The 22,169-nt window shown below is 49.5% G+C and overlaps 1 protein-coding gene across 1 annotated transcript in view; it reads right to left on the reverse strand.

The window, feature by feature from the left end:
• Positions 1-22,169, reverse strand: part of VAV3 (vav guanine nucleotide exchange factor 3) — a 170,223-nt gene that overhangs the window by 31,822 nt on the left and 116,232 nt on the right. The window contains exon 20 of the mRNA XM_015563403.1: positions 5,653-5,789. Within this exon, the coding sequence (XP_015418889.1) occupies positions 5,653-5,789 (137 nt within the window). The remainder of the gene's footprint in view (positions 1-5,652; positions 5,790-22,169) is intronic.

The raw sequence follows: 22,169 nt of genomic DNA on the forward strand, positions 1-22,169 counted from the left end.
AGCACGTTCCCAGAGAGGTTCCCTCCCCCACTGATGAAGCCGCAGCGAGGGGCACCCCGGGTCAGGAACCCGTGTCTGCAGGGAGGGATCTGACCTTTGTAAAGCTAGTCCTTTCGTGTTTTTATTTGCCGCTGACTATGGTGCAGCCGGACACTTGGATTTTAGATCAGGAGAAAACAATTACATCGTTTTAGAAAATGTCACTGTAGCTGATAGTCTTGGGTGGTCCAGAAAGAAGGTTCTAGAAAGGCCTCCTCTGCATCAAGGGCAAAGAATCCTTGGATGTGACCTGACTGCGAAGGTTGCAGAGAGGTCCTGGGAGGAAGGACCTGCTCACTCCACCCCCTGCACCGCCCTTACGGACCCCGAAGGGGCTGGGTCAGGACCCGCGTGAGGGTCTGGTTGCCTGAGGCTCCCACACAAAACACCAACAGTTCCCACAGCTGAGTCCACAGGGCAGCAAACATCCCCTCCCTGGAAGCCTGTCTCTCCTTCTGTTCCCCACCTTCCCCTTCACGGTCCGTGAGGGCTCAGGCCTCCTCACCCAGGGCAGAGACCAGGGCTCATGAGTTCAGCCTGTGTATTTACAACTGTTTCCTTCAGAATGCATCGCGGTGCTTCTATGTCTAATGGTAAAAAAGAACGTTTCATACCTGATCAAAGAATTTCAAGAATGGAGTACAGGAACAGGGAGGGTAGAGTGGTCTTCTAGGAGCTCTTATATGTGTGAAACTCTTTGGGTTATAAATGGGAAGATGAAATTAAAAAAAAAATTAAAAACCAACCTGGCCATCATTTTCCCACTTCTGGGAAATGAAGCATAGCTTTCAAAATCACCAACGATCACACAAACATCTACCTTTGCTCCTTTTCCATTTTCTTTCAAGTTTGCTTCCTGTAACTTTTTACGCCACCTTGTGCGAGCGTCAGTTAAGTGCTCAAGTCTCCATTTGATTGGTGAGGAATTTGAGGCCACAGGGTTAAGCTGCTTTAAGCCTATCCCGAGGGAACAGAAATGCATTCAGATCTGATGAGATGAATGACTATTTTAATGGTCTCTCAAATAACAACATAAAGAGTAACCTGAGTTAATAAACAGTGAATGTGAAAACTTGTAAATAACAGGTTCTGAAAATAGCAGCTCTCAACAGTTATGGTTCTAAGCCCGGGGACTGATGCCTATTTTTGTCTCGGGACTGGAGGGGACGGGAGGGAGCTCGGGTCTCAGCTCTAACCAGGCAGGGAGAAGGGTGAACAGACCACTAGGTACAGCACGGTGGGGGGTCTGATGGAAGCCCTCATAGCTCAGAGAAGGTGCAGAATCGAGCTGAGCCTCGATGATAAAGGATGTAGCTAAGAGATGCAGGCAGAAAGGACGTTTCAGGCAGAAGGACTGAAAGGGCTGAAGGACTGAGAAAACATACCTTTTTTGAAAAAGATTCCTCCCACTGAACCCTTCATTTTCCCCCCCAGGTTAAAGTGAGAAAGACACATCTATTTAAAAAAAAAAAAGAAAAAGTCTGGATTGTTGTTTGTTTGAACACAAAATGCAGCAGTCATGTGGGAAGCAGGAATCCTTGACAAGGTGACGGAAGACAGGGGTCACCTTGCTGCACTGGGGACACAGTGTCTGGTGTGTGAAGACGGGGGAAAGCGGAGTTTAACACCTTGTTGCCTGGGCCAAGGCAAGAGCTGCCCCCTCCCGCCCCCCACCACTCCCCCTCCCAGGTTCCATGCCTCTGCAGTCAGTGGGCAGGGTGCGTCCTTCCTCCTGAGATTCTCCAAAATCTCAACTTATTTCCTAACTTTTCGTTCTTTTCTTAGAGGCGAAGACTTACAAACATCTTTACAGCAAAACACCGCTACATACAGCAAGGCTCTGATTCCTGACTGTTCTACCAAAACAGGACGAGACTGCTTTAAAGACGTGCTTTCCTCAGACACGCTAACAATCACGAACAACCCTCCTAAAGCAGAGGAGGATGGTCTAACGCCTGGGATGAAGGGAGGGGACCGGAAGTCTGGGGAGAGCCTGACTCTAATTCCCAAATGCCATCCTATGGGTGGATGCGCTTGGCTCCTTGAAACCACAGAGCGAATCTACCCTCTGCCTGGGGATGCCTGTGGGTTAATCAGAATGTGTGCAAACACATGTTCACTTCTTGGATTGAAGATCATGTGGATGCCTGGTCTGCAAGAGGGAAGTATCACGACTATTTTCTAGGTTATTTAACTTTCATTGTGAATAAAAGTATATTTTTTTGGCACCCGGATTACAGTTCTACCGCTTACAATTGCCTTTTGGTTCCAATTAGCTTACAAAATTCTCCCTGTGGAACAATGGGCATTCATAAATGACAGTGGAGCAAATAAAACCCCTCACTGTTCGCAAGCTTAATTTTAAGAGGAAAACACATATGAAGCACTCTATTGTATAGAAAGCATATATGACATGGATGATTTTACACTTGCCTGTTTCTCTCTCTCTCTCTCTCTCTCTCTCTCTCTCCCTGCCCCCCCCCTCCCATAATCTATGTATTTTCCCCCTGGGAAAATAACGTTTCTAATCTGAGCAATCTCTTCATGTTCTCCTTCGTTACTAAACCCGTGTGAATGACTTGAAAGCAACAGGTTTAGCCTCAGTCAGTGACATGATCAGAATTGTTCTCCATGTTGTCACTGTTGTCACACTCAGTCCAGAGGATGCCTCACACCTGAACAGGGCAACCACCCTAACTGGCCAGTTTCCTCTCCTCTACTCACTTCACTTGAAGACAGTTTCACAGAACTTTCAAGAAAAGAGAAGAGAACAAAGAAGAAAGAAAACGTTGCCAAATATGTCTCCTCAATGCAAAGACTTAACAGAGACCGTTTTTCCAGCTAATTGGCAACTCATTGTTTGACAGGAGTTACAATAAAACTGCAGACAGCCCACCCGCTTCAATAGCACTGGAAATTACTGTGGCTATAATAATGAGACAGACGAATAGCTATTCAGAGAAAGTTCCTGACAGACAGGGGACGATCTGCATTCTGGACAGAGTATTCAGAAAACGTGTCAGTCTACAATATCCGACTCTCTACACTAACGTGGGAAGTGACTCACTTGAAAAAAAACAGAGGAGCGAGCAGTTTAGTGAGCAAAGCACCCTTTCTCGAACATTTCCAAATAAGCCAAAGCACGCGACCAGGACCGAAGCCATGTTTGACACTCCAATGCCGAGCCGCTGCACCATCCCAAGAACTAATCTAGATCCTTCTCCACCAGTTTAATGCTAGATATGCGGGTGACAAGGTGACTGACAAAAACCCCAACAAAAACTTAGAACAGAACAGATCTCATCATCCGAGAGCTCCGATCATTCCTTAGATCGTTAAGACCGCAAGGTTAGACACCAGTTGTCTTGTTGGGGGTCCTGCCAGTACGACACACAGAGTTGGACACGTAGTAGGCGTGTTATTAGTATGTGGATGGGATGATAGATTGACAGGGAGGAGCTTCCGTGTAAGAGCACTGTGACAGAACTCCTGTGCACGTGACAGCCTGCATTCCATATGCAGTCATGAGCACGTATTTACTTATTCTGCCTTTTACAGGTGATAAAACTGAGGCCCTCGGTGGTTCTGTCACCTCCTGAAGGCTGTCCTGCTAGCTCATGGCAGAGTCGGTGACTAACCCTCAGCAAAGAGAGCTGCACTCTCCTACCTGCCAGCCCCGGAAGACAAGCCGCCACTGGCTCCCCTGGTGGAAGCTCCGTGCAACCTCAAATGAGGACCGACTGGGAAGCAGCCGGGAGAGGTGCTGGAAACCATCTGCTCAGAGCAGGTGTTAAAGCCCAGGCAGGAGTCACTGCCTGTGGGATGCAGACCACGAGGCACCTGTCTGAGCGTGAAACTGGCAAAATGACGCACGTGGGTCCACCGTGAACGTCCCTACGGACTCACGTGACTCCAAAGGGTCCAACCAGCAACGTCTTTCACAGGAGGACAGAGTCTGTCATTCTAGATCATTCCATTGGTCAGGCCACACTCAGGCCCGTTTCCTACAGGTGCCTGCCACGGGTACCGACCATAAAGCTGAGTCTGATTCTGTATCATGACAGCCCGGGAGCACTGCAAGGCCTCAAAGTGCCTTGTGAATCAAAGAAAACAAGTCAGTCAAGTTCAGTATGAAGGCTGAGGCAAGTACACTTTAATTGCATGCTAGTTCTTTGAAAATGTACCCTTTGTTTGGTAATTATCAGAGCCAAAGTGTTGCGTTTATTGTAACACCATGTTTTGTAGACATGCGTAATAAGCTGGTTTATTACCAATGACTGACTAACTGGTGAGCTGGGGCTAATGGCCATAACGACCATGGAATCGTATCAATGGGCTTTGTCATCTAGTCAGTGGCTCACATTAAATGTACCTGGGGTTCCATATGAATTATTCTCGCCTGGGTTCAGCCAGGCCAACTGCAGCCTAACCCGTGGAAGGGGGGTTATGTGTTGACATTTTTGCACAGATCCCCAGCGGGTTCAGCCGGAGATGTGAGCACCGCTGGGCCCCGGGCCTCCTCGAGTAGCAAATGAAGACAGTGGGCCGCGTGGGGCATGTGCTGCCCGGCCACGCAGCTGAGTGGCTGCAGAGGCCCTACCTGAACCCAGCTGTCCTTCCTCTCCCCTGGCTCCTTTCCATCAAGAGCCCAGAAGAGCATCTGTTCGCGCCGATTCCTCCGACTGGCTTAGAGGGACCCGTGGGACAATGCCCACTCCTGCCACCTCTTTGCCGGAAATGCCACATGAACTTTTCACTCATCTCTGAAAATTCAAACACATCGCTAGTGCCAGCAAGCGTGAACGGTCCTTCCAAAGACTGGAGACCCGATGTCAAAGCAGCCGCCGGAGTCGGTAACGGAGTGCGAGCCGTGTCTGAGTGGTGAAGACAGGGCTGACACTCAATACACCCTCGCTGGCCTGGAATAAACGTGCTAATTGTTTTCCTCTGTCCCGACATGAGCTGCCCTGTTCCTATCACATATCCTTCCCCCATCAGGCACACACGCGCTGTCATCGACCAGCTCACATTCCTCCTGAGAGCCTCCAAGCCATCATTCTACCATCGGCCCAGGAAAGCTCCATGCTCCAGTCAGCTGAGAGGAAGGACAGGTAATAATGTTGAAGAAGGAGAGGAGGCCGCACCACGTGGTACAAAGAGGCTGCGGCCTCCAGTCCCGAGTGGAAGAGGATCGGAAGTCATCATTCCCGCCTAACAAGAAGCCGAACAGACTGAAAATCAGCACCCCTCCCGGGATCATAGGAGGGAGGACACGGGACAAACCGGGGCCCCGAGACGGGAGAGGCAGCAGGCGAGGACACGGAGTCACGGCCCACGGAGCAGGGACTGACGGGGGAACCTCCGCAGACCCGGTGCCCTCCCGGGCAGGGAAGCCTGAGGCCGAGCCTTACCTGCAGGAGCATGACCTGTGCGTGCTAACGTTCACTGCCACGTTGGCATCGGCCGATGTGAGGAAGGTTAACCAGAACGAGTTCCCCCCACATCGTGGAAAATTTCTGAAGCTGAAACATGCAGTTTCTAAAGGCGCGAGCTCTGTGCTTGAAGCGGCGACCGGCCGCTCCTTACGTCCCCCCGGCGGCCTTCAGATCGTACCTGCCAGAACAGGCTGTGCGCGTCGCCCCGCAGCAGCTCCACCGTGTCCCCGGCCTGGATGTGGAGCGGGGGCCCTGCCTGGGGCGCGGGGGGTGGCGTCCCGGTGTAGTTCTTGATGACCTGCATCTTTGGCAAACCTGCAAAGAAGAGCACAGCGTTGAAGATGGAGAAGAGAACAGCCCGTGAAGTCCCAGGGTGCTTTCTCACAAAACACGGGGCCATTACCAACACGAGAAAGGTTTCCGGGCCCCGCGTCCGCGTAAACATCTGCAGTCACCACCATGGAGTGCGTGCGTTTCAACCTTCTCACAATTTGAGATACTGATGCAATAAGACACGTACGCATGCCCCCATCCCCTCCACACTGCCCCTCGCCCTCACCATCAGCCTATCTGTGGTTGAGAAAATATTTCTTTCAGCCGATGCCTGCTTCAGGAAAAACACATCAGGTCCCGCCTAATGGGAAAGAACCATTTTTTCACCCCTCGATTCTTCCTGCTATTACCTTCCTCCCCGCACTCCCTGATCTCACCGCAGGCAGCTCCCCGTCTGCATGCAGCGCGGTGCCCCGCGTAAGGCTCGCGTCTTAAGGTGAACTTTGTAATTCAAAAGCAAAGCGGTGATGGATGTGCCGGAGCCAGACTTGAGGCATGTATGTGGAGAAATTCTCCAGGCTCAAATGCAGGCTTGCAAAACAGAGCCAGGACAGGGACGTGTCGAAGCCAATAGGGTCCACAAAGACTAGGAATCCAGCTGCCTCCGGGCCTCTGTGTTTCCTGACTGTGCAATGAAGGTCTCTGTGCAGCAGTTCACTGCTGAGAGCTTCAACCGCACGAGGACCTAACTGCACCAACAATGTCACCGCACAGCCACCTTTCAGTTGGAGGTGAAACCGTTGCCCCCCACACAGGATCATGAGCATGTGGCTGTGGGATCTCCGTGGATTTAAGCCATTGCTAACGACACTCCAAAACTTTTTTTTAATAGATTTTTATTGATTTCAGAGAGGAAGGGAGAGGGAGAGAGAGATAGAAACATCAATGATGTGAGGGAATCATTGATAGGCTGCCTGCTGCATGCCCCACACTGGGGATGGAGCCCGCAACCCCGGCAAGTGCCCTGACCGGGAATCGAACCAATGACCTCTTGGTTCATAGGTTGATGCTCAACCACTGAGCCGTGCCGGCCAGGCAACACTTCAAAACTTTCTATTCTAATGCTGGGCCGTGGTAAAGTGTCACTAGCAGAAAAGGCTGCACCGACTACAGAAAGACTGGCACTGAGTTGCCAATGGCCAAGTTACCTAGAAAAGACCCCATATCCCCAGGAAAAGTCCCAGCAAACATTTAACGACATCTTCAAAACTCCCTCCCAACAACCAGCCCGAAGGGGGAAAGCGGGTTTTCGCCAAGACCTTCTTATCCGCCCATCAGTGAGGACAGAGGGCAGAGCAGGCGCCCTTCAGCCCAGTTCAGCTGCGGAGCTGCTGGGACACGTTCGCATTGCCACACCCGCCCGGGGCCCTCAGGTGCCCCAGGACCGGGGGCGGGGGTGGGGGGGGCACTGAAATCCCACGTCCTTCTTGGCACGCTGCCCCGCCAGATGTTGCGAGGTGGCGCCCCTGACACAAACAGACTCTGTCTTGCCCAAAAACAACAGTCAACAGCTCTTCTCCGTGGAGTGTGATCCGACCTGCAGTGCTGCAAATGCCTAGAGCGAGAGCTTCCTTTACCCTCTGCTAGGCGGCCCCGGTCCCTTAACATCGATCCCAGCTCTTCGCAAGTTATACAGATGCCTAGTCCCCATGGCGTGCGCCAGAAACTGCTATTATATGCCAACTGTAATTGAAAAATTAAAAAAATATATTAAAAATATATAAATTTTATAATAGTGTTCTATTTAAAACCCTTCCTACTGCGCTTAGAATGGAATCTGAATTCCTGGCCACAGCCTCCAAAGCCATCTATTTTCTAGCCCCCGGAACTCTCCATCTCATCTTGCTCCAAGCTCACAGTCGCTCACTGTCCTTCGTCGCTCTGACTTCTCTGGCGTCGCTTAAACGCCCTGAGCTGGGGGGGCGGGGGGGGGGCGCGGCGGCCAAGACAGTCTGTTATGACCCTCAGCTTGTAACTCCTAGAGCTGTTCGCTTCCCCCGGCCTCCTCGCCTTTCCTTTCTATGTATCAGCACTGCATAAATGTGCGTGTTAAACATTTACTGCTTTCATAACCAATGTAGCTTTCGGTAATAAAAGTGCTCAGGTTTTATTGGACAGCCGCCACGTCACCATTAGTTTTGGCTTGCTCTCATCCGGTCTGTATTTATTTGTGCTTCTACCTATAACTACCAATAGGCTCCATGTAACTGAAATTTTGCGGGAAATAAAATTATTTGTAATGTGCACCACTGCTAATATATTTCTCAAAAGCCCTTAAGAATGGCTCTCTTACTAATCCACACTCATCCTGAACAGCCTTTAAATGAGGTGAGCTCATCCTTTAGGGGGCAAGAGCACGCTAATTCCATACACTCCATGGCCGAGTGGGCGAAAAAATACCCCAAGTGCCAGCACGAGAGTAGCTGATGCTTTTGTGGACAGTCTGCTCTATCCCCTCACCGCCTCGCTCTCCACTCTCTCTTTCCTGGACCTCCCCCTCCCGATGCACCTGCAGCAGCTCACCTGCAGCAGCTGAGAGCGGAGAGGGGGACACCAAAGGCTCCCTGTGCGACCGGCTCATTGGTCTGTGAGGGGAAGAGGGGAGTCGCTATGGGGACCCCGTCCGAAGCTTCGGGAGGCCACGCACTCGGCCCATCAGGTTGACGAGCTGGTTTTCTGAGAAGCCAGGGAGGCAGCCCTGGGTCAGAGCCCCAGGACCAAGGCGTCTCCGTAAAAACGCATGTAAACCAAACACCCTCGTCACCGTTCCCTGGAACATTCTCCCAGAATAAACTTCCGACAGGACCCAGGGGATGGCGAAGGGCTGCCTCCTCTTTACAAACGGCGCTGACCCGACTGACGTGGGAGAACTGCCAAGCCGCTGACTGCATACACTTCCCAGCCCCGAGGACCCAGCCTCACAGGGCCCCACGGGCAACGGTGAGGCTGAGTCCCGCCCCAGCTGTTTACTTTGATTCGTTTTCCGCCTTAAGGTTTTTCTGAAATAAAAAGTCAGATAGGACCGGTCAGTTACGATCTTACAGATTTGATGTGGGCAGACCGAGTGTATGAATTTATCCATTTGAACTCAAGCGAGTGAAACATTATTGCTAAACTCCCGCCATGCTTCAGAGGAGGCGGCCAGCTGTGTACCTCCTTTCCATCCCCTCCCCTGCGGACCCACAACCAACAAGCCCACCTGAGATTAACAGCAGCGGAAGACCGTGTCCCGCTCAGGAACAGCCCCTTACACTGTAACTGGGGAGAGGGACCACACGGAGGTGCCATGGTTTTGAGATGATACTGTTCTGGCCACGAAAGCCGGTGGACGCATCGGGGTGGAACAGCGACTCTATCAAAGAAGGCTCTTTGGGTAATTTAGTCAAACATTTCCTTTCCGTGTGAAACAATTCGGCCCAGTTGTTTATTGCCAGCTACAAGCAAAATCTAAATAAATGAAAGGTGCTCTCCCCAGCACCGAGCGGTCACCCAGTGAGAGCAGAATCCTGGTTTGAGTAGGAAAACCAAGGGAGGTTATGGGAAGGCCACGCCTGATTGTTCAGATCCATCAGCGGAATCCGACCCTCTCCCGAGGGAGCTGGGAAGGCCCAGGCCCCGGACCCTCCAGTGGGAATGAGCACTTTGTAAGTAACAACAGACCCTTCAGACTCCGAAAGCAAGTTCAGAGATTTTGTTTCAAATATCTCTACACAGACCCGGGGTTATCACACTGGGAGTGTTTTGAGATGATACTGTTCTGGCCACGAAAGCCGGTGGACGCATCGGGGTGGAACAGCGACTCTATCAAAGAAGGCTCTTTGGGTAATTTAGTCAAACATTTCCTTTCCGTGTGAAACAATTCGGCCCAGTTGTTTATTGCCAGCTACAAGCAAAATCTAAATAAATGAAAGGTGCTCTCCCCAGCACCGAGCGGTCACCCAGTGAGAGCAGAATCCTGGTTTGAGTAGGAAAACCAAGGGAGGTTATGGGAAGGCCACGCCTGATTGTTCAGATCCATCAGCGGAATCCGACCCTCTCCCGAGGGAGCTGGGAAGGCCCAGGCCCCGGACCCTCCAGTGGGAATGAGCACTTTGTAAGTAACAACAGACCCTTCAGACTCCGAAAGCAAGTTCAGAGATTTTGTTTCAAATATCTCTACACAGACCCGGGGTTATCACACTGGGAGTATGTATACCTCCTCCTTCCTATCCATTAAGTGGGAATGCTTAAAAAATAATAATAATAATAATAATAGGGTATTAGCCTATTAAGCTGTTGTCCTCTATAATTTCTCAATTTAAAATATTTGAAATGCATGCAGAATATTGACTTTAGGAATAGTAATCGTTTTTTGCTCTTCAAAAAAATCTCCATCTCTTATCAATTCAAAAAATGTTCCCACTCTTCCTGGTCTTTTTATTTTTCTGTTCTTCCTTAAGGTTAGCCTTAGCTTTATTCTCTCCCCAAACTTTCCACTTCCTCTCTTTCATTCCTACAGAAACTTCTTTCATAACCTTAAATATAAAAATTATGCTATGGTTTCAACATGTTCAAACTTAGCATCAAACGCTATTTAAATGGTTAGACATACTGTTGCTTCTAATTATCTGAAAAATAATAAAATGAAATGGAACCTACATCCCACAGTGTAATAAAAAATATAAAAGTAATGATTATTGAAATGTAAACTGCTGACTAGGAAGAAAAATATAAATGTTAAAATAATAAGAAATTGTGCCGAGAAGTCACAGGACATCCAGAAGGTAGTTACACTGGCAAAACAGGACGATGCGTGGAAAAGGCACCCCGGGCCTGACCTTGGTTCTGCCTCACTTCTCAGAACATGTGACACCACGGGTCACATGCAGTCACGGATCACAAAAACACCTGCGGGCCACGCATCATCAACTAACACGGCACTGAATTCTAAACCCAGAGCGCCGACTTCTCACTAACTCACACACCAGGAACAGCGCTGGCCCTGAAAGCCAGGCCCTGGGTGCTTGGACAGAGTCTGATCACCTCACTGACGTGTTTCTTGCTCGTTAATTGAGACAAAATCCTCCAGGACGAGGAACCCCACCTCTCTTGCCACGCCAGGGCCCACCCGACATTGCACTGTGAGACGAACAGCCGTGGGTCAGAGAAGCTCACTGCTGCTGACTGTGGTCATATATATATATTGATTTTAGAGAGAGAGGAAGGGAGAGGGGGACAGAGAGAGAAACATATATGTGAGACAGAAACATGGATTGGCTACCTCCTGCAGGCACCCCCAACGGGGAGCCCAAAACCTGGGCATGTGCCCTGACCGGATTCAAACCGGCGACCTTCCAGTGCTCGGGATGACCCTCAACCGACGGAGCCACCCCGGCCAGGGCTGCTGTTGACTGTTTTTAAAGGACAAAGACAATTTCCTTTTGTATTAACCCTGTGGTCGGCAAACTGCGGCTCTTTGGCCCCTTGAGTGTGGCTCGTCCACAAAATACCAGGTGTAGGCGCGCGTACAGTGCGATTGAAACTTCATGGGCTGTGCACAGAAGTCGGTTTTCGGCCTGGGCGAGTCTGTTTTGAAGAAGTACTGTTGATATTTGGCTCTGTTGACTAATGCGTTTGCCGACCACTGGTTTAACCTAACAGGTGCCAAAACAGTTCTCTCAATATCCGTGTGTTGAGTACCTAATACTAACGAGACCCCAGCAGAAAGGTCTGAGTAAGTCGAAGCGTGACAAAAGGCAGGCGTCATTCTCGGGGAAAAGCACCTTCACATAAATCTGTACTGGTCCGTGGCTGAGGGGAGCAGCGTCAATTAGTGTCTCCTGTTCAATAAATCCCATAAACTCTGGCTGCGGCCCTTGTTCCCGCCTGCCTGGGATCTACACCTCTTCTGAAAGCCCGGCTACAGGGTTTCCCTCTTGGGGTTCAATGACAGTGAGGATATCTCACTCTGCCCTTCAACGCTGCAGGGAATAATTGTGGCAACAAAGTTCTTTTTTGATTTTCTGTGAATTTTTTTTTACCTCTTTATAGAAAAGGTAATTTTTAGCCGTTATGAAACATCACAACATAAATGTTCTCTTTAGAGCGGAACTGTCTAAATCATGCATCTTCGCTTTAACAATCCCAAGCACAGGGCTCAGCGTGTGATTAAATCCTGGCAATGGCGAGTGATTTCATTTTCAAGGGGAAGTTTGACTGTAAGAGTTGAGTGTTCATTTTAACACAAATGCAGGTGATAAAACCAAATTAACGTTTTTCCCATCATCTTCAAGGATTTCACAATGGATGACATTGGTTCTTAAAACCGCTTTGACTTAGCCACTAAGACACCTAAGCTGTGGCAGTCACTTCCGTTGTTCGGTCATCGCGTTTCATCACTCATCCCGCGGCCCCGGTGAACACAGCTACACACACCCGGTGTCCACTGAGCGGCTCAAGTAGCACATTTCTCCTCGAGTCTAAGATTTCTCTAGGGACTTGTTCATCAAACAAATAAATCATAAGCCCCTTCTAGAGGTTGTCCCGAAAAATGGACACACACACACGGAATAATTATAAAGGCCCAGGGTGACGTCGCTGGGACAGTGCCAGACAGGTCGCTAGGAAAGCGCTCAGCATTAGCTCCTAAACCAGAGCGCTCAGAAGACTTCATGGGAAACAGACTGGAGAGTCCAGTGGGCATCAGCCAGGCAGAGGGAGGAGGCATCAACCTCCCCACAGCCAGAGGCACAGAGCTGTGTGCTTGAGCGACCTTCTCCAGCAGGCTCTGCAGGTCAGCCAGCTGAGCCCTGGCAGGTGGGTTCACACACGGACAATAGAGTGACTCCCACGTTGGGCCACAAAGCTAAGCTGATGCGACAAGTCAGTGGACACCGGAGGGAGCGGGTGACCTGCAGAGGGTCTTCAAGGCCGGTGAGAACCAGACCTTCGGATGCGAAGGGGAAGAAATGGAGCCTCTCCCGGAGATGACAAGGCCCTAGGGCAGCGATGGCGAACCTATGACACTCCGGAGATGACAAGGCCCAGGCAGCCATGGCGAACCTGTGACACGCGTCAGAGGTGACACGTGAACACATTTTTTTGGTTGATTTTTCTTTGTTAAATGGCATTTAAATATATAAAATAATATCAAAAATATAAGTCTTTGTTTTACTGTGGTTGCAAAGATCAAAAAATTTCTATCTGTGACACGGCACCAGAGTTAAGGTAGGGTTTTTCAAAATGCTGACACGCCGAGCTCAAAAGGTTCGCCCAAGGGGTGGCTGAAATGCAGCCAGGGGCAGAGGTCACTGCAGGTGCAAAGGTCAATCAATGCCAGTGAAGTGAGGCAGCTCAGGTTCTACAAACGGATGGTTCATTGTACCTACAGGTTCTTTGTCTAAGGAAATACTACTCTGAAGGGTTTTCAATGACCGTGAAAAGAGGCGTGTCCTGCATTGATCAAGGCTGCCGTGAGAAACGCAGAATAAGCAGAGTTTGCGGTGAACGTGAGCTGGCCAAGACAACTTGTTTTCACTGGAACGTGCCGCTGCCACTTTGAACTTCATTTCCACCTCCGTCGCTGGCCTGTGCCGGGATTCGCTGACGGACACGCAGTGAGTGGCCGTGAAGTACTGACCTGCCAGTGAACGGGAGCCCCACTGAGCGAGACCTCGCCCCGACCCCCCTCGGTGGCCTTGGCCTCTCTCCTCTCGCCACCTGGCATGGTCCCTCAACGATGCCCTCAGCGACGGTCCCCAGAGAGTGGGACATGAGTCAGCGTCCCCCCACCTGCAGGCCTGACCTCCAGCCTCAGCCTCTCCCACCGCACGTTTCTCAGGGAAGACGGTCATGTCTGTGTCTCAAGTAATTAAAGGAAGACTTCAGCGTAGGAAACAGAACCATCTAACGAAGGTTAGGTCGATAGGGTACGAAGGTGACATGTATGAGCAAATTCCACATCTAACAGGTCAGGGCTGAAAAATAAGACTCTCCCCCCGCCCTCCCATCCCCACCCCTACCCCCAGCAGCATTTCAAATTTCCTTCTTTTCTCTTTCTGGCAATCACAGGTAATCAGAAGTTTTAGACACAAGAACTTAACTCTTCGTGACGTTTTTGTCCTGAGACCTGCCCCTGGGTGCCTTTCTCTCATCGACCACGTGGCTCTTCCTCTTGGCACAACAGCCCTTACAGTGAACTCCCTTCTCGAGGGGCCACACGTGGAGAGGGCTTTTTTGCTGGGCTGAGTTGCGTAACTGTCATTTTCATCTTAATTATCGCGAGTGGGAAGGCGTTTGGAAGATGTAGCTCCCTTGGCTTGGAAACAAGGGAACTAGGAAAAAAACGAACTCGTGTGCCAATTCTCCTAGACAGCCGTGTCCCTCCTCACAGAAGACAGAAACACACGGGACCCGTGGCCTCACACTTCCCTCTGACCCCAAACCGCCACCCCCCACCCCCCTGCATGAGACACATCCTCCACTAGGGCTGCAAAGCGACCTGGGAGGTCGTTTGTTTGTTAGTACTTTGGCTTTTAGCTTCTGTACCTTCGTCTTTTCCTAAGGCATCCTTGTATTCCTGTATTTATTAATTTTTTAAAAAAATTGCAAATGGCTAAGTGGTTGAGTGTCGACCTATGAACTAGGAGATCACAGTTCAATGCCCTGTTAGGGCACATGCCTGGGTTGTGGGCTCGATCTCCGGTGTGGGGCCTGCAGGAGGCAGCTGGTCCATGATTCTCTTTCATCATTGATGTTTCTCTCTCCCTCTCCCTCTCCCTTCCTCTCTGAAATCAATATAAATACTTTTTTTAAATCTTGCAAATGTTTAATTTGTGCTTAGAAAGGAAGTGATCAACAACACAGAGAAAAAGGACATCACATACAGGCAGTTGTTATAAAGCATCGTGATTGTGATGGCACCAAAGCTGCAAGAACTATGGGAGCATGAGGCAAGAAGAAACCCGCCACGGGTGCAGGGGAGGGAAGCTCAATGGGAGAAAGCCCTGGAATGAAGCGAGCGTGGCCACATGACTCCCGTCTGTGTAATGAGGTGGGGGAGATTGTTTTTCTATAAAAAAAAAAAAATGGGACTTTAAAACGTGCTCTCATTAAAATTATAAAAATTTATGGAATTTTAAATAACAATGAAAAGTTAATTTACACAACATAATTAGGACGATCCTTCAAACATTCATTCCAGTCGCTTATGATACGAAAAAAATTGGAAACAATCGAAATGCATAGCGACAGGGAATTGGTTGAATTAAATGGAGGGTACCGCCTTATAACTGCACAGTGAGCTGAAACTTAAAAATAACGTTAGAGAAGACGGCTTAACGATGCGGAATCATATTCCAACATGTTACAAAGCAGTGGTGTACACGAGACACCGCGTTCCTGTTCGTAAATGGGGAGAGAAGCACCGAAGACCGAATCTGTGAAGACACATGCCCCCCTGTTAATAGGCGTTCGGTTAAGGTGTGCAAAATTAGAAAAACTGTTGGCTTATCTAAATTTTATACAGTTACCATCTGTTTCTTCTATCTAATTTTCAGTGAAAGTATTTTTGTTCTTGTTGTTCAAACCCTTCAATGATACCCTCGTTTTTCTGCAAAATTCAGTCCAGAACTCCTTGTCCTGACCATAAGCACAGGCAAGCAGCAGCCGCCGACCGTGACATTCGGTTGTGGGTCGCCCGTCACCGCCCACTGTGGCTGCCCCTCGTCAACCCACACCTGCACGTGGCTTAGAATGAGCACCCCTCTGGGCACACTTGGCAGGCAGGTGGCACCTTTGTGCAAGAAAAAAGGCTGCCTCGCCCGGCCGGCGTGGCTCCGTGGCTGAGTGTCAGCCAGGAGGTCACAGTTCCATTCCTGGTCGGGACACATGCCCGGGCTGCAGGCTCGGGGGCCTGCAGGAGGCAACCGATCAATGATTCTCTCTCCACACTGATGTTTCTCTCTCTCTCTCCCTCTCTCTTCCTCTCTGAAATCAATTTAAAAAAATGTATTGTAAAAAAGAAAAGTAAAGGCTGTGTCTCCTCCCTCTGGGAAGACACTCTTCCGTGCCAGGCCCTGAAGGGTGCTGGTGGAGTGCCCGTCCCTGACACGGCACACAGCAAAGGGCACTGTGACCTTCCCCGTCCCACTGTGCTCCACGACCCTTTGAATGACTGTCACAGAAATGATTGCACTGGACATAAGTCGGATGTCATTATTTTGTTTCCTTCCCCCTCAAATGCAATCTTCACAGGCCACGGACCAGGATTCACGCCACCGTCACAGGTCCCGGGGTGCTGGGTCCCCAACAGTCTCTCGATAAATGCCTGGTGGGTACGTGGAAGGCCGCGTCAATGTTCACCATCAAAGAACAAAGATTAAAAAGATAATTTTATAAACATCTTTTCAAAATGTACTTCTTGACTAATTCTGCTTGTACAAATCTGGTGGCCTATTATATTAGGGCCATTTGCCATGTACAGGTACCAACCGCCAAATCCCCTCCAGGCTCTGACAACTGCAGCTCTCGCCTGTATCTGCCACACTCGGGCTCAGAAATAACCACCTTCCCCACTGTCTCTGCCAAGAAGAGGAAAGCTGGCACCCTTCAGACAGGCTGGGGGAAGTGTTTTTCCCTCCTAAATGAACAATAATTGTTTCGATTTTCAAGTCATTATGTGCCCATAAGCAAAGAATTAAACAGCTCGGAAAGCAAAGGAAATTTAAATTCATAATCTGACTAACGGCCCCCACGGCGTAGCCCTGAAATTTTAAAACCAGAGCCCTGTATTTAAAGTGATTGTGTCATTTTCTTAAAAAATGAGCTCCAGTTTTCAGCACTGAGTCCACTCAACAAAATGGGGCTGCCAGCGAATGAATATTCCCACATGCATCTAGCCCCCTTCCTCCAGTTAGAAGTAGATTTTGCCCGGCCGGTGTGGCACAGTGGTTGAGCGTCAACCTATGAACCAAGAGGTCACCAGTTCAATTCCCAATCGGGGCACACGCTTGGGTTGCAGGCTCGATCCCAGGTAGCGGGCATGCAGGAGGCAACTGATCGATGATGTTTCTCTCTCATCAATGTTTCTATCTCTCTATCCCCCTCCTTCCCTCTCTCTCTGAAAATCAATAAAACATGTTTAAAGTATATTTTAAAATTGTTTTTTTAAGAAAGTTATAGTTAAGGCTGAGACATTAGAGTCACTCAAAAAACATGCATGGAAAAATACCGTCTCGATTTTTATTCTCTTCAATTTGGATCTTTCCTTAAAGAACTTCGATAGGGTGAGAAAAAGGTATCTGCTGGAACCAGAGAGAGATGCGGTCACAGGCCGCAAGCTATCACTGAGCACGCCCAGAGCCCAGGTGCGGCTGCTCCTCGATGATCCATGGTGTGGGAACCCAATAGTCATCTTTCCTAATCTCCTCAAAGCACTGAGAGTTGAGCGGATTTTATTCACGGCCACCGGTGTTAACGTTTCTTATGCCCCACATCCACCAGACTGACAGGTTCTGTGATGAGGTTCCAGCAAGAACATTTACTAACAGATGAAAGCGCTGAGAGAGGCCCATGCTGGAGAGAGAAGGGCTAACAGAGGGTTATCTATGCCCCTCACGGTAGGAGAGGACAGAGTGGCATGGGAGCCATGGGCCACAAAAGGAAGCTCAAAGTTTCTAACGCATCCGACGACCAGCTAAAATGCTGGCAGTGAGGCGCGCGCTCAGAACCGGGCAGACGCCAATCAGCTGCAGGGAACACCCCAGAATGAGACACCCACCCACCCCCCTCCCCAGGACGTACAGCAGTGACTGCACACAGCTGCCCAGGCTGCGAAGGCTGCTGGGTCTCCCCGAAGCTTCCCTGGGGTTCCCACTTCTTGTTCTCTATGAACCTAATCATGTTTTATACGTGCTGGGAGTTCATCTTTTAAAGTTATCTGTGGTGGCCACTGTATAAACGAGTGATTTTCAATCTTCTTCAACTCACAGTGCACACAAATTGCTGAAATTCTGCGGCACACCAAAAAATGTATTTTTGCCGATCTGACCAAAAAAATAGGTATGATTTGATCCATTCACACGGGATGGCTATTATTGTGTTGGCTGCTGTCATTTTTCTACCTGGCAATCTAAGGGAAAAGAGGTCAGTGGCTCTGACTGGTCAGGTATCGCATGTTTTAAACATTCTTGCGGTTGAGAATCGCTGGTATAAACTATTGATTAAACCAATGAATGCATTTATCATTGAGCCGTGTTACAGTGGTGCATCTGGTTAGTGGGGACTCGGAAACCTCTGGGGAGGTGGTAATTACCAATGCCACGTTTATTCAATAGCTTAAAATATACTTTCCATGTGTGAGTACGCACATGGAATTTTAACATAGTGAATTTTACATTGTTGAACAGCACTGTATAAATTTGGTTTATAAAAAAAACTTTAATGATAAAAAAGTTAAGAAATACATTGTGCTAATTCAAGTATTTCTGACAGAAAGAAAATATCACTCTTAACAAAATAAACACTCATCATATTCCATTGGAAGGGCTTTGAAAATACCTCTGGGTCTTCTGTGGCCTCCCTAAGTTTGAACTTTCTCTAGACTCTTGAACTCTAAATTTAGACTGAAAAAAAATAGTAAAAATCAAAACCAAAACCATGACTGTATCAACTTTTCAGCAAACATATTAAAGTCAGAAGGTGAGCGCATTACATGCAATATGATTCAAGGCAATTGCCCAAAACAGTGTTTCTAAAAAAAAAGTGTTTCCAAAAAATTGTTTCAGAAAAATGAAAATGTGCAAAATGAAGAGTGCGCTAGTATTTTACTTCAGCTGAGAACTTGGATAGCCTTGCCTTCTTGTCCAGCAAATTCCCTTCCAGAGTCCGAGCAAATACTGATGCTCTGGTTCCGCTCTTACGGATCCTAAATGAATCTCCTATTGTTTCGATTTAGCTCTGAGCAGCTGACATGAGAGACAAATGATTTTCACTTGAAGATTCCTGCCAAACGTACCAGGGTATCGCTTTATAAACATGTCTGGGTTCTATGTTGCTGTGGGTTGAGAATCTTTTATTCATTGTTCTTGAAGTCTGGGGAAAAAATTAACAAAACTGGTGTAGACTCACCAATATTTACAGATAGTGATTTTCACTGCTTACATACACTCATCTGTAAAGTAAGCATATAATAAAAAATAGGACTGCTAGCCTCAATAGCAGACCATTTCCTTAATTTCCAAAGTATGAAATAAAAATGTAAATGGCTCTCTTGCTTTCACTCCTAAACTGTTGGGCTGAGACCTCACCGGCTGCCTCCTGCTGTGTAAGTGGTTTCAGAGGCGCTGGGCTGAGCCCAGCCGTGCCCTGCTTCTCCCCTGAGGCTGCTGTCAGCATCTTTAAACATTTATCTACGGCCTTTTCAATGCTGTAATTACCTCTATGGACGACACTCTTCTACCACTGTCTCAGGGTCACTGGAAATATTTCACTTTACAAAGCAACACTAGCTTGCCCTGGCTGGTGTGGCTCACTGGTTGAGTGTCGACCTATGAACCAGGAGGTCACGGTGCAATTCCGGGTGCGGCTCTATCCCTGTGGGGGTGTGGAAGAGGCAGCGGCTCAGTGCTGTGCTCTCACATTGATGTTTCTCTCTCTCCTTTCCTCTCTCCCTGAGATCAGTAAATAAAGTTCTTTTTAAAAAAATAGAAATAAGTAACGCTAGCGAAAACTTGTCTAGCGCTGACCATGTGCCGGGCCCTGTTCTGAGAGCTTCCTGTATATTAACTCACGTAAGCCTCACGATAGGATCATTTCATCCTATCCAGTGAATCTATGAAGACCCTCATTTTCCAGGGGAGGAAGTTAGGGCTCAGAGGGGCTCAGCGCCCGGTGCCCAGTCACGGGGGGGGTCTACAGTGGAGCCCAGACGGAGATCCACCGCAGCCGAGCTCTGGAATCCACGCGCCAGAAGCATTACAAGCGAGACCTGTGGGAGCCAAACGCGTGCACGGACCACAGCATCGCCGTGGGCCTCGGGCGTCTGGAGCCTGGGCCCTGCCTCTGCAGGTTCCAGCTCGCCTCCCGCACCCGCCCAGAGCCCCAGTCCTGAACATGGTGGCGATGACAACAGTGAGCGTCTCTTAGGGGCAGACACAGAGCCAGGCCCTGGGCCGAAGCTCTCCGCAGGCATTCTCTCCGTTAAGCCTCACATGGCGATTCTGGAAGGTGGACACCAAGTGAACCCGCCCGGGAGAGGACAGAGGGAGGCAGGACAAGCTGAACAAGCTCCCCAGGGCTGCACCGCGGAGGGACCGAGCTCAGCACTGAGCTGGCAACGCCAACCGCTAAGCTCATTTCTTTGAATTTAAATCCAATCTCGGTGTGGCTGCTTTTCCAGCTCGACTGCTCCATGACTTAGCCGCGACTTTGTGTGGTGATGGGAGGAGGTAAGCGCTCCGCCCCCGTGACCAGAAGCTACAAAGCCTAAAGCCTGGATTCCTTGGATGGTCTCCCCTCCCGCACCCTGCACGACGAGCAGGCCTGCGCCAGGGCAACCACGCGGAAAGACAAGCCAACGAGGCCTGCAGATCTGCCTGGGGAACTGCATGCGATTCTGACCCAAATGGTGTAGACGGGTTATCACAGGAGCACGACCGTCATGAGGCTGCGGACCCTTGGCTGGCGATGGTGTTTGCTGCGACTACACGCACACCGACGGGACCAACAGTAAAGCACAAGACGGGAAAACATCATCGACGTGTATGAACTAGTTAAGATGCCAAAGCCATGGCCAAACCCTTTCCTACACAAATCCTCATGAAGGCATTAAGGGGAAAGGCCGTGTGCACAAGGAATAAACAGGGCAGCGTTGATCCCATTAGCATGGGTCGCTTCCTGATGGCCGGCTATGACTGTATCACCTAATCCTATTAAAGTCAAAGCTTCCTTCCCTGCTGACCTGCAGTGACCCGGGCCGGCAGGCAGGTCCTCCAGGGGCCACTGACCTGCCTACGACTCCCCCTTGCAGATGGGGGTGGGGGGGGCGGTGCCCTTCAGAAAAGCCCTTCCCGGCTGTCCGGTCACCTCCCGGGGCACCCTCTCCTCCAGGACCCGGACATTCGTGCAATTACAAAGCTGCCCGTGGCCCAGGAGCCCGACATGCAGGTCAGATGCCTCCTTCCTCTGGAATGAGCGCCCAGAAGCATCTCCCTAGAGCCGACCTGCTCACTCCCTCCTCCCCTGAGCCTCTGGCTCAGTCCACATCGGAGGTCACCCTGGTCCCAACAGGAATCTCTGCATAAAGTGCACTCATTTAGTGAGCAGTGAGCGTGCTGCCCCCCTGCCCCCCACCCCGCCCCGCCACCAAGGCCCGCAGATTAAAGGCCTCATGCTGGCACTTGTTAAATATTTGTTGAGTTTTTTAGGAAACTGTGGTTAAAAGCTCAGCTTCAGTGTTTATAACTTATGTGAACTCGGTTCCTGCCTTAAACTCTCAGGGCAGCAATCTCATCTGTGAAGTGGGCATAACGTCTACCTCAGAGGTCTTCTCACGAGGATTAAAAAACAGATTCATCCTCCGTGAGTATCATGAATACCCCCCAGTAGTCCCCCATGGCTGCTTCAACTTGCCAATGAACGTCTTAAGTCCCTTCTAAGAATTGGAAGTTGTGGCATATGCATGCGAAATGCATAGCGTAAGAGGTAAGGGAACCACCCACTAACTTTTCCCTTATTACAGTGAGAGGAGAGACTTAGAGCAAGGTCCCCGAAAGAGGGAAAGTGACCATTCTAGAAAAATCTGCTCTCAAAGGCATGCAGGGGGCTCAGTAGGAGTTTCCGAGGCTTCCTATTAGCTCCCTATTTTCCAGCGAACCTACAATTGGATGGCTGCGCATGAAGCGAGCCGTGTCTTGTTGCAGGAGCGCCTGGAACAGTGAGTTCCCAAGCTACTCATCGTCTGATGTCCATTCCAACTCTCTCCTACTCTTTTGCAATCAGGAGGTGGGGCTCCGGGATTCTGAGGGCGTCAGTGCTGACTCTGCAGAGAACAGCCCCAGGGGAGAAAGTCAAGAGCTGATAAGAAGGTCAAGAAGATCACAGGGACAGCGAAAGGCTAGTTAGCTCAGTGTCAGTTAAACTTGAAGACAGAAAAAGTCTCGCTTGCACTTCAGTTCTCCTTCACCTTACAAAACCCTCCTTCTAGTCTCCTGGGCGCAACCTCTTCTTTCCGGACTATTTGACCTAAAAATGAACTAAGCCTGGCTCTGTCTCCTTATGGTTTCTTCTTTAAATATATATTTTTATTGATTTCAGAGAGGTAGGTAGAGGGAGAGAGAGACTGAAACATCAATGATGACAGAGAATCATCGATCGGCTGCCTCC

The sequence above is a fragment of the Myotis davidii genome, unplaced genomic scaffold (genome assembly GCF_000327345.1).
Source record: "Myotis davidii unplaced genomic scaffold, ASM32734v1 scaffold217, whole genome shotgun sequence".
NCBI classification, from domain to species: domain Eukaryota; kingdom Metazoa; phylum Chordata; class Mammalia; order Chiroptera; family Vespertilionidae; genus Myotis; species Myotis davidii.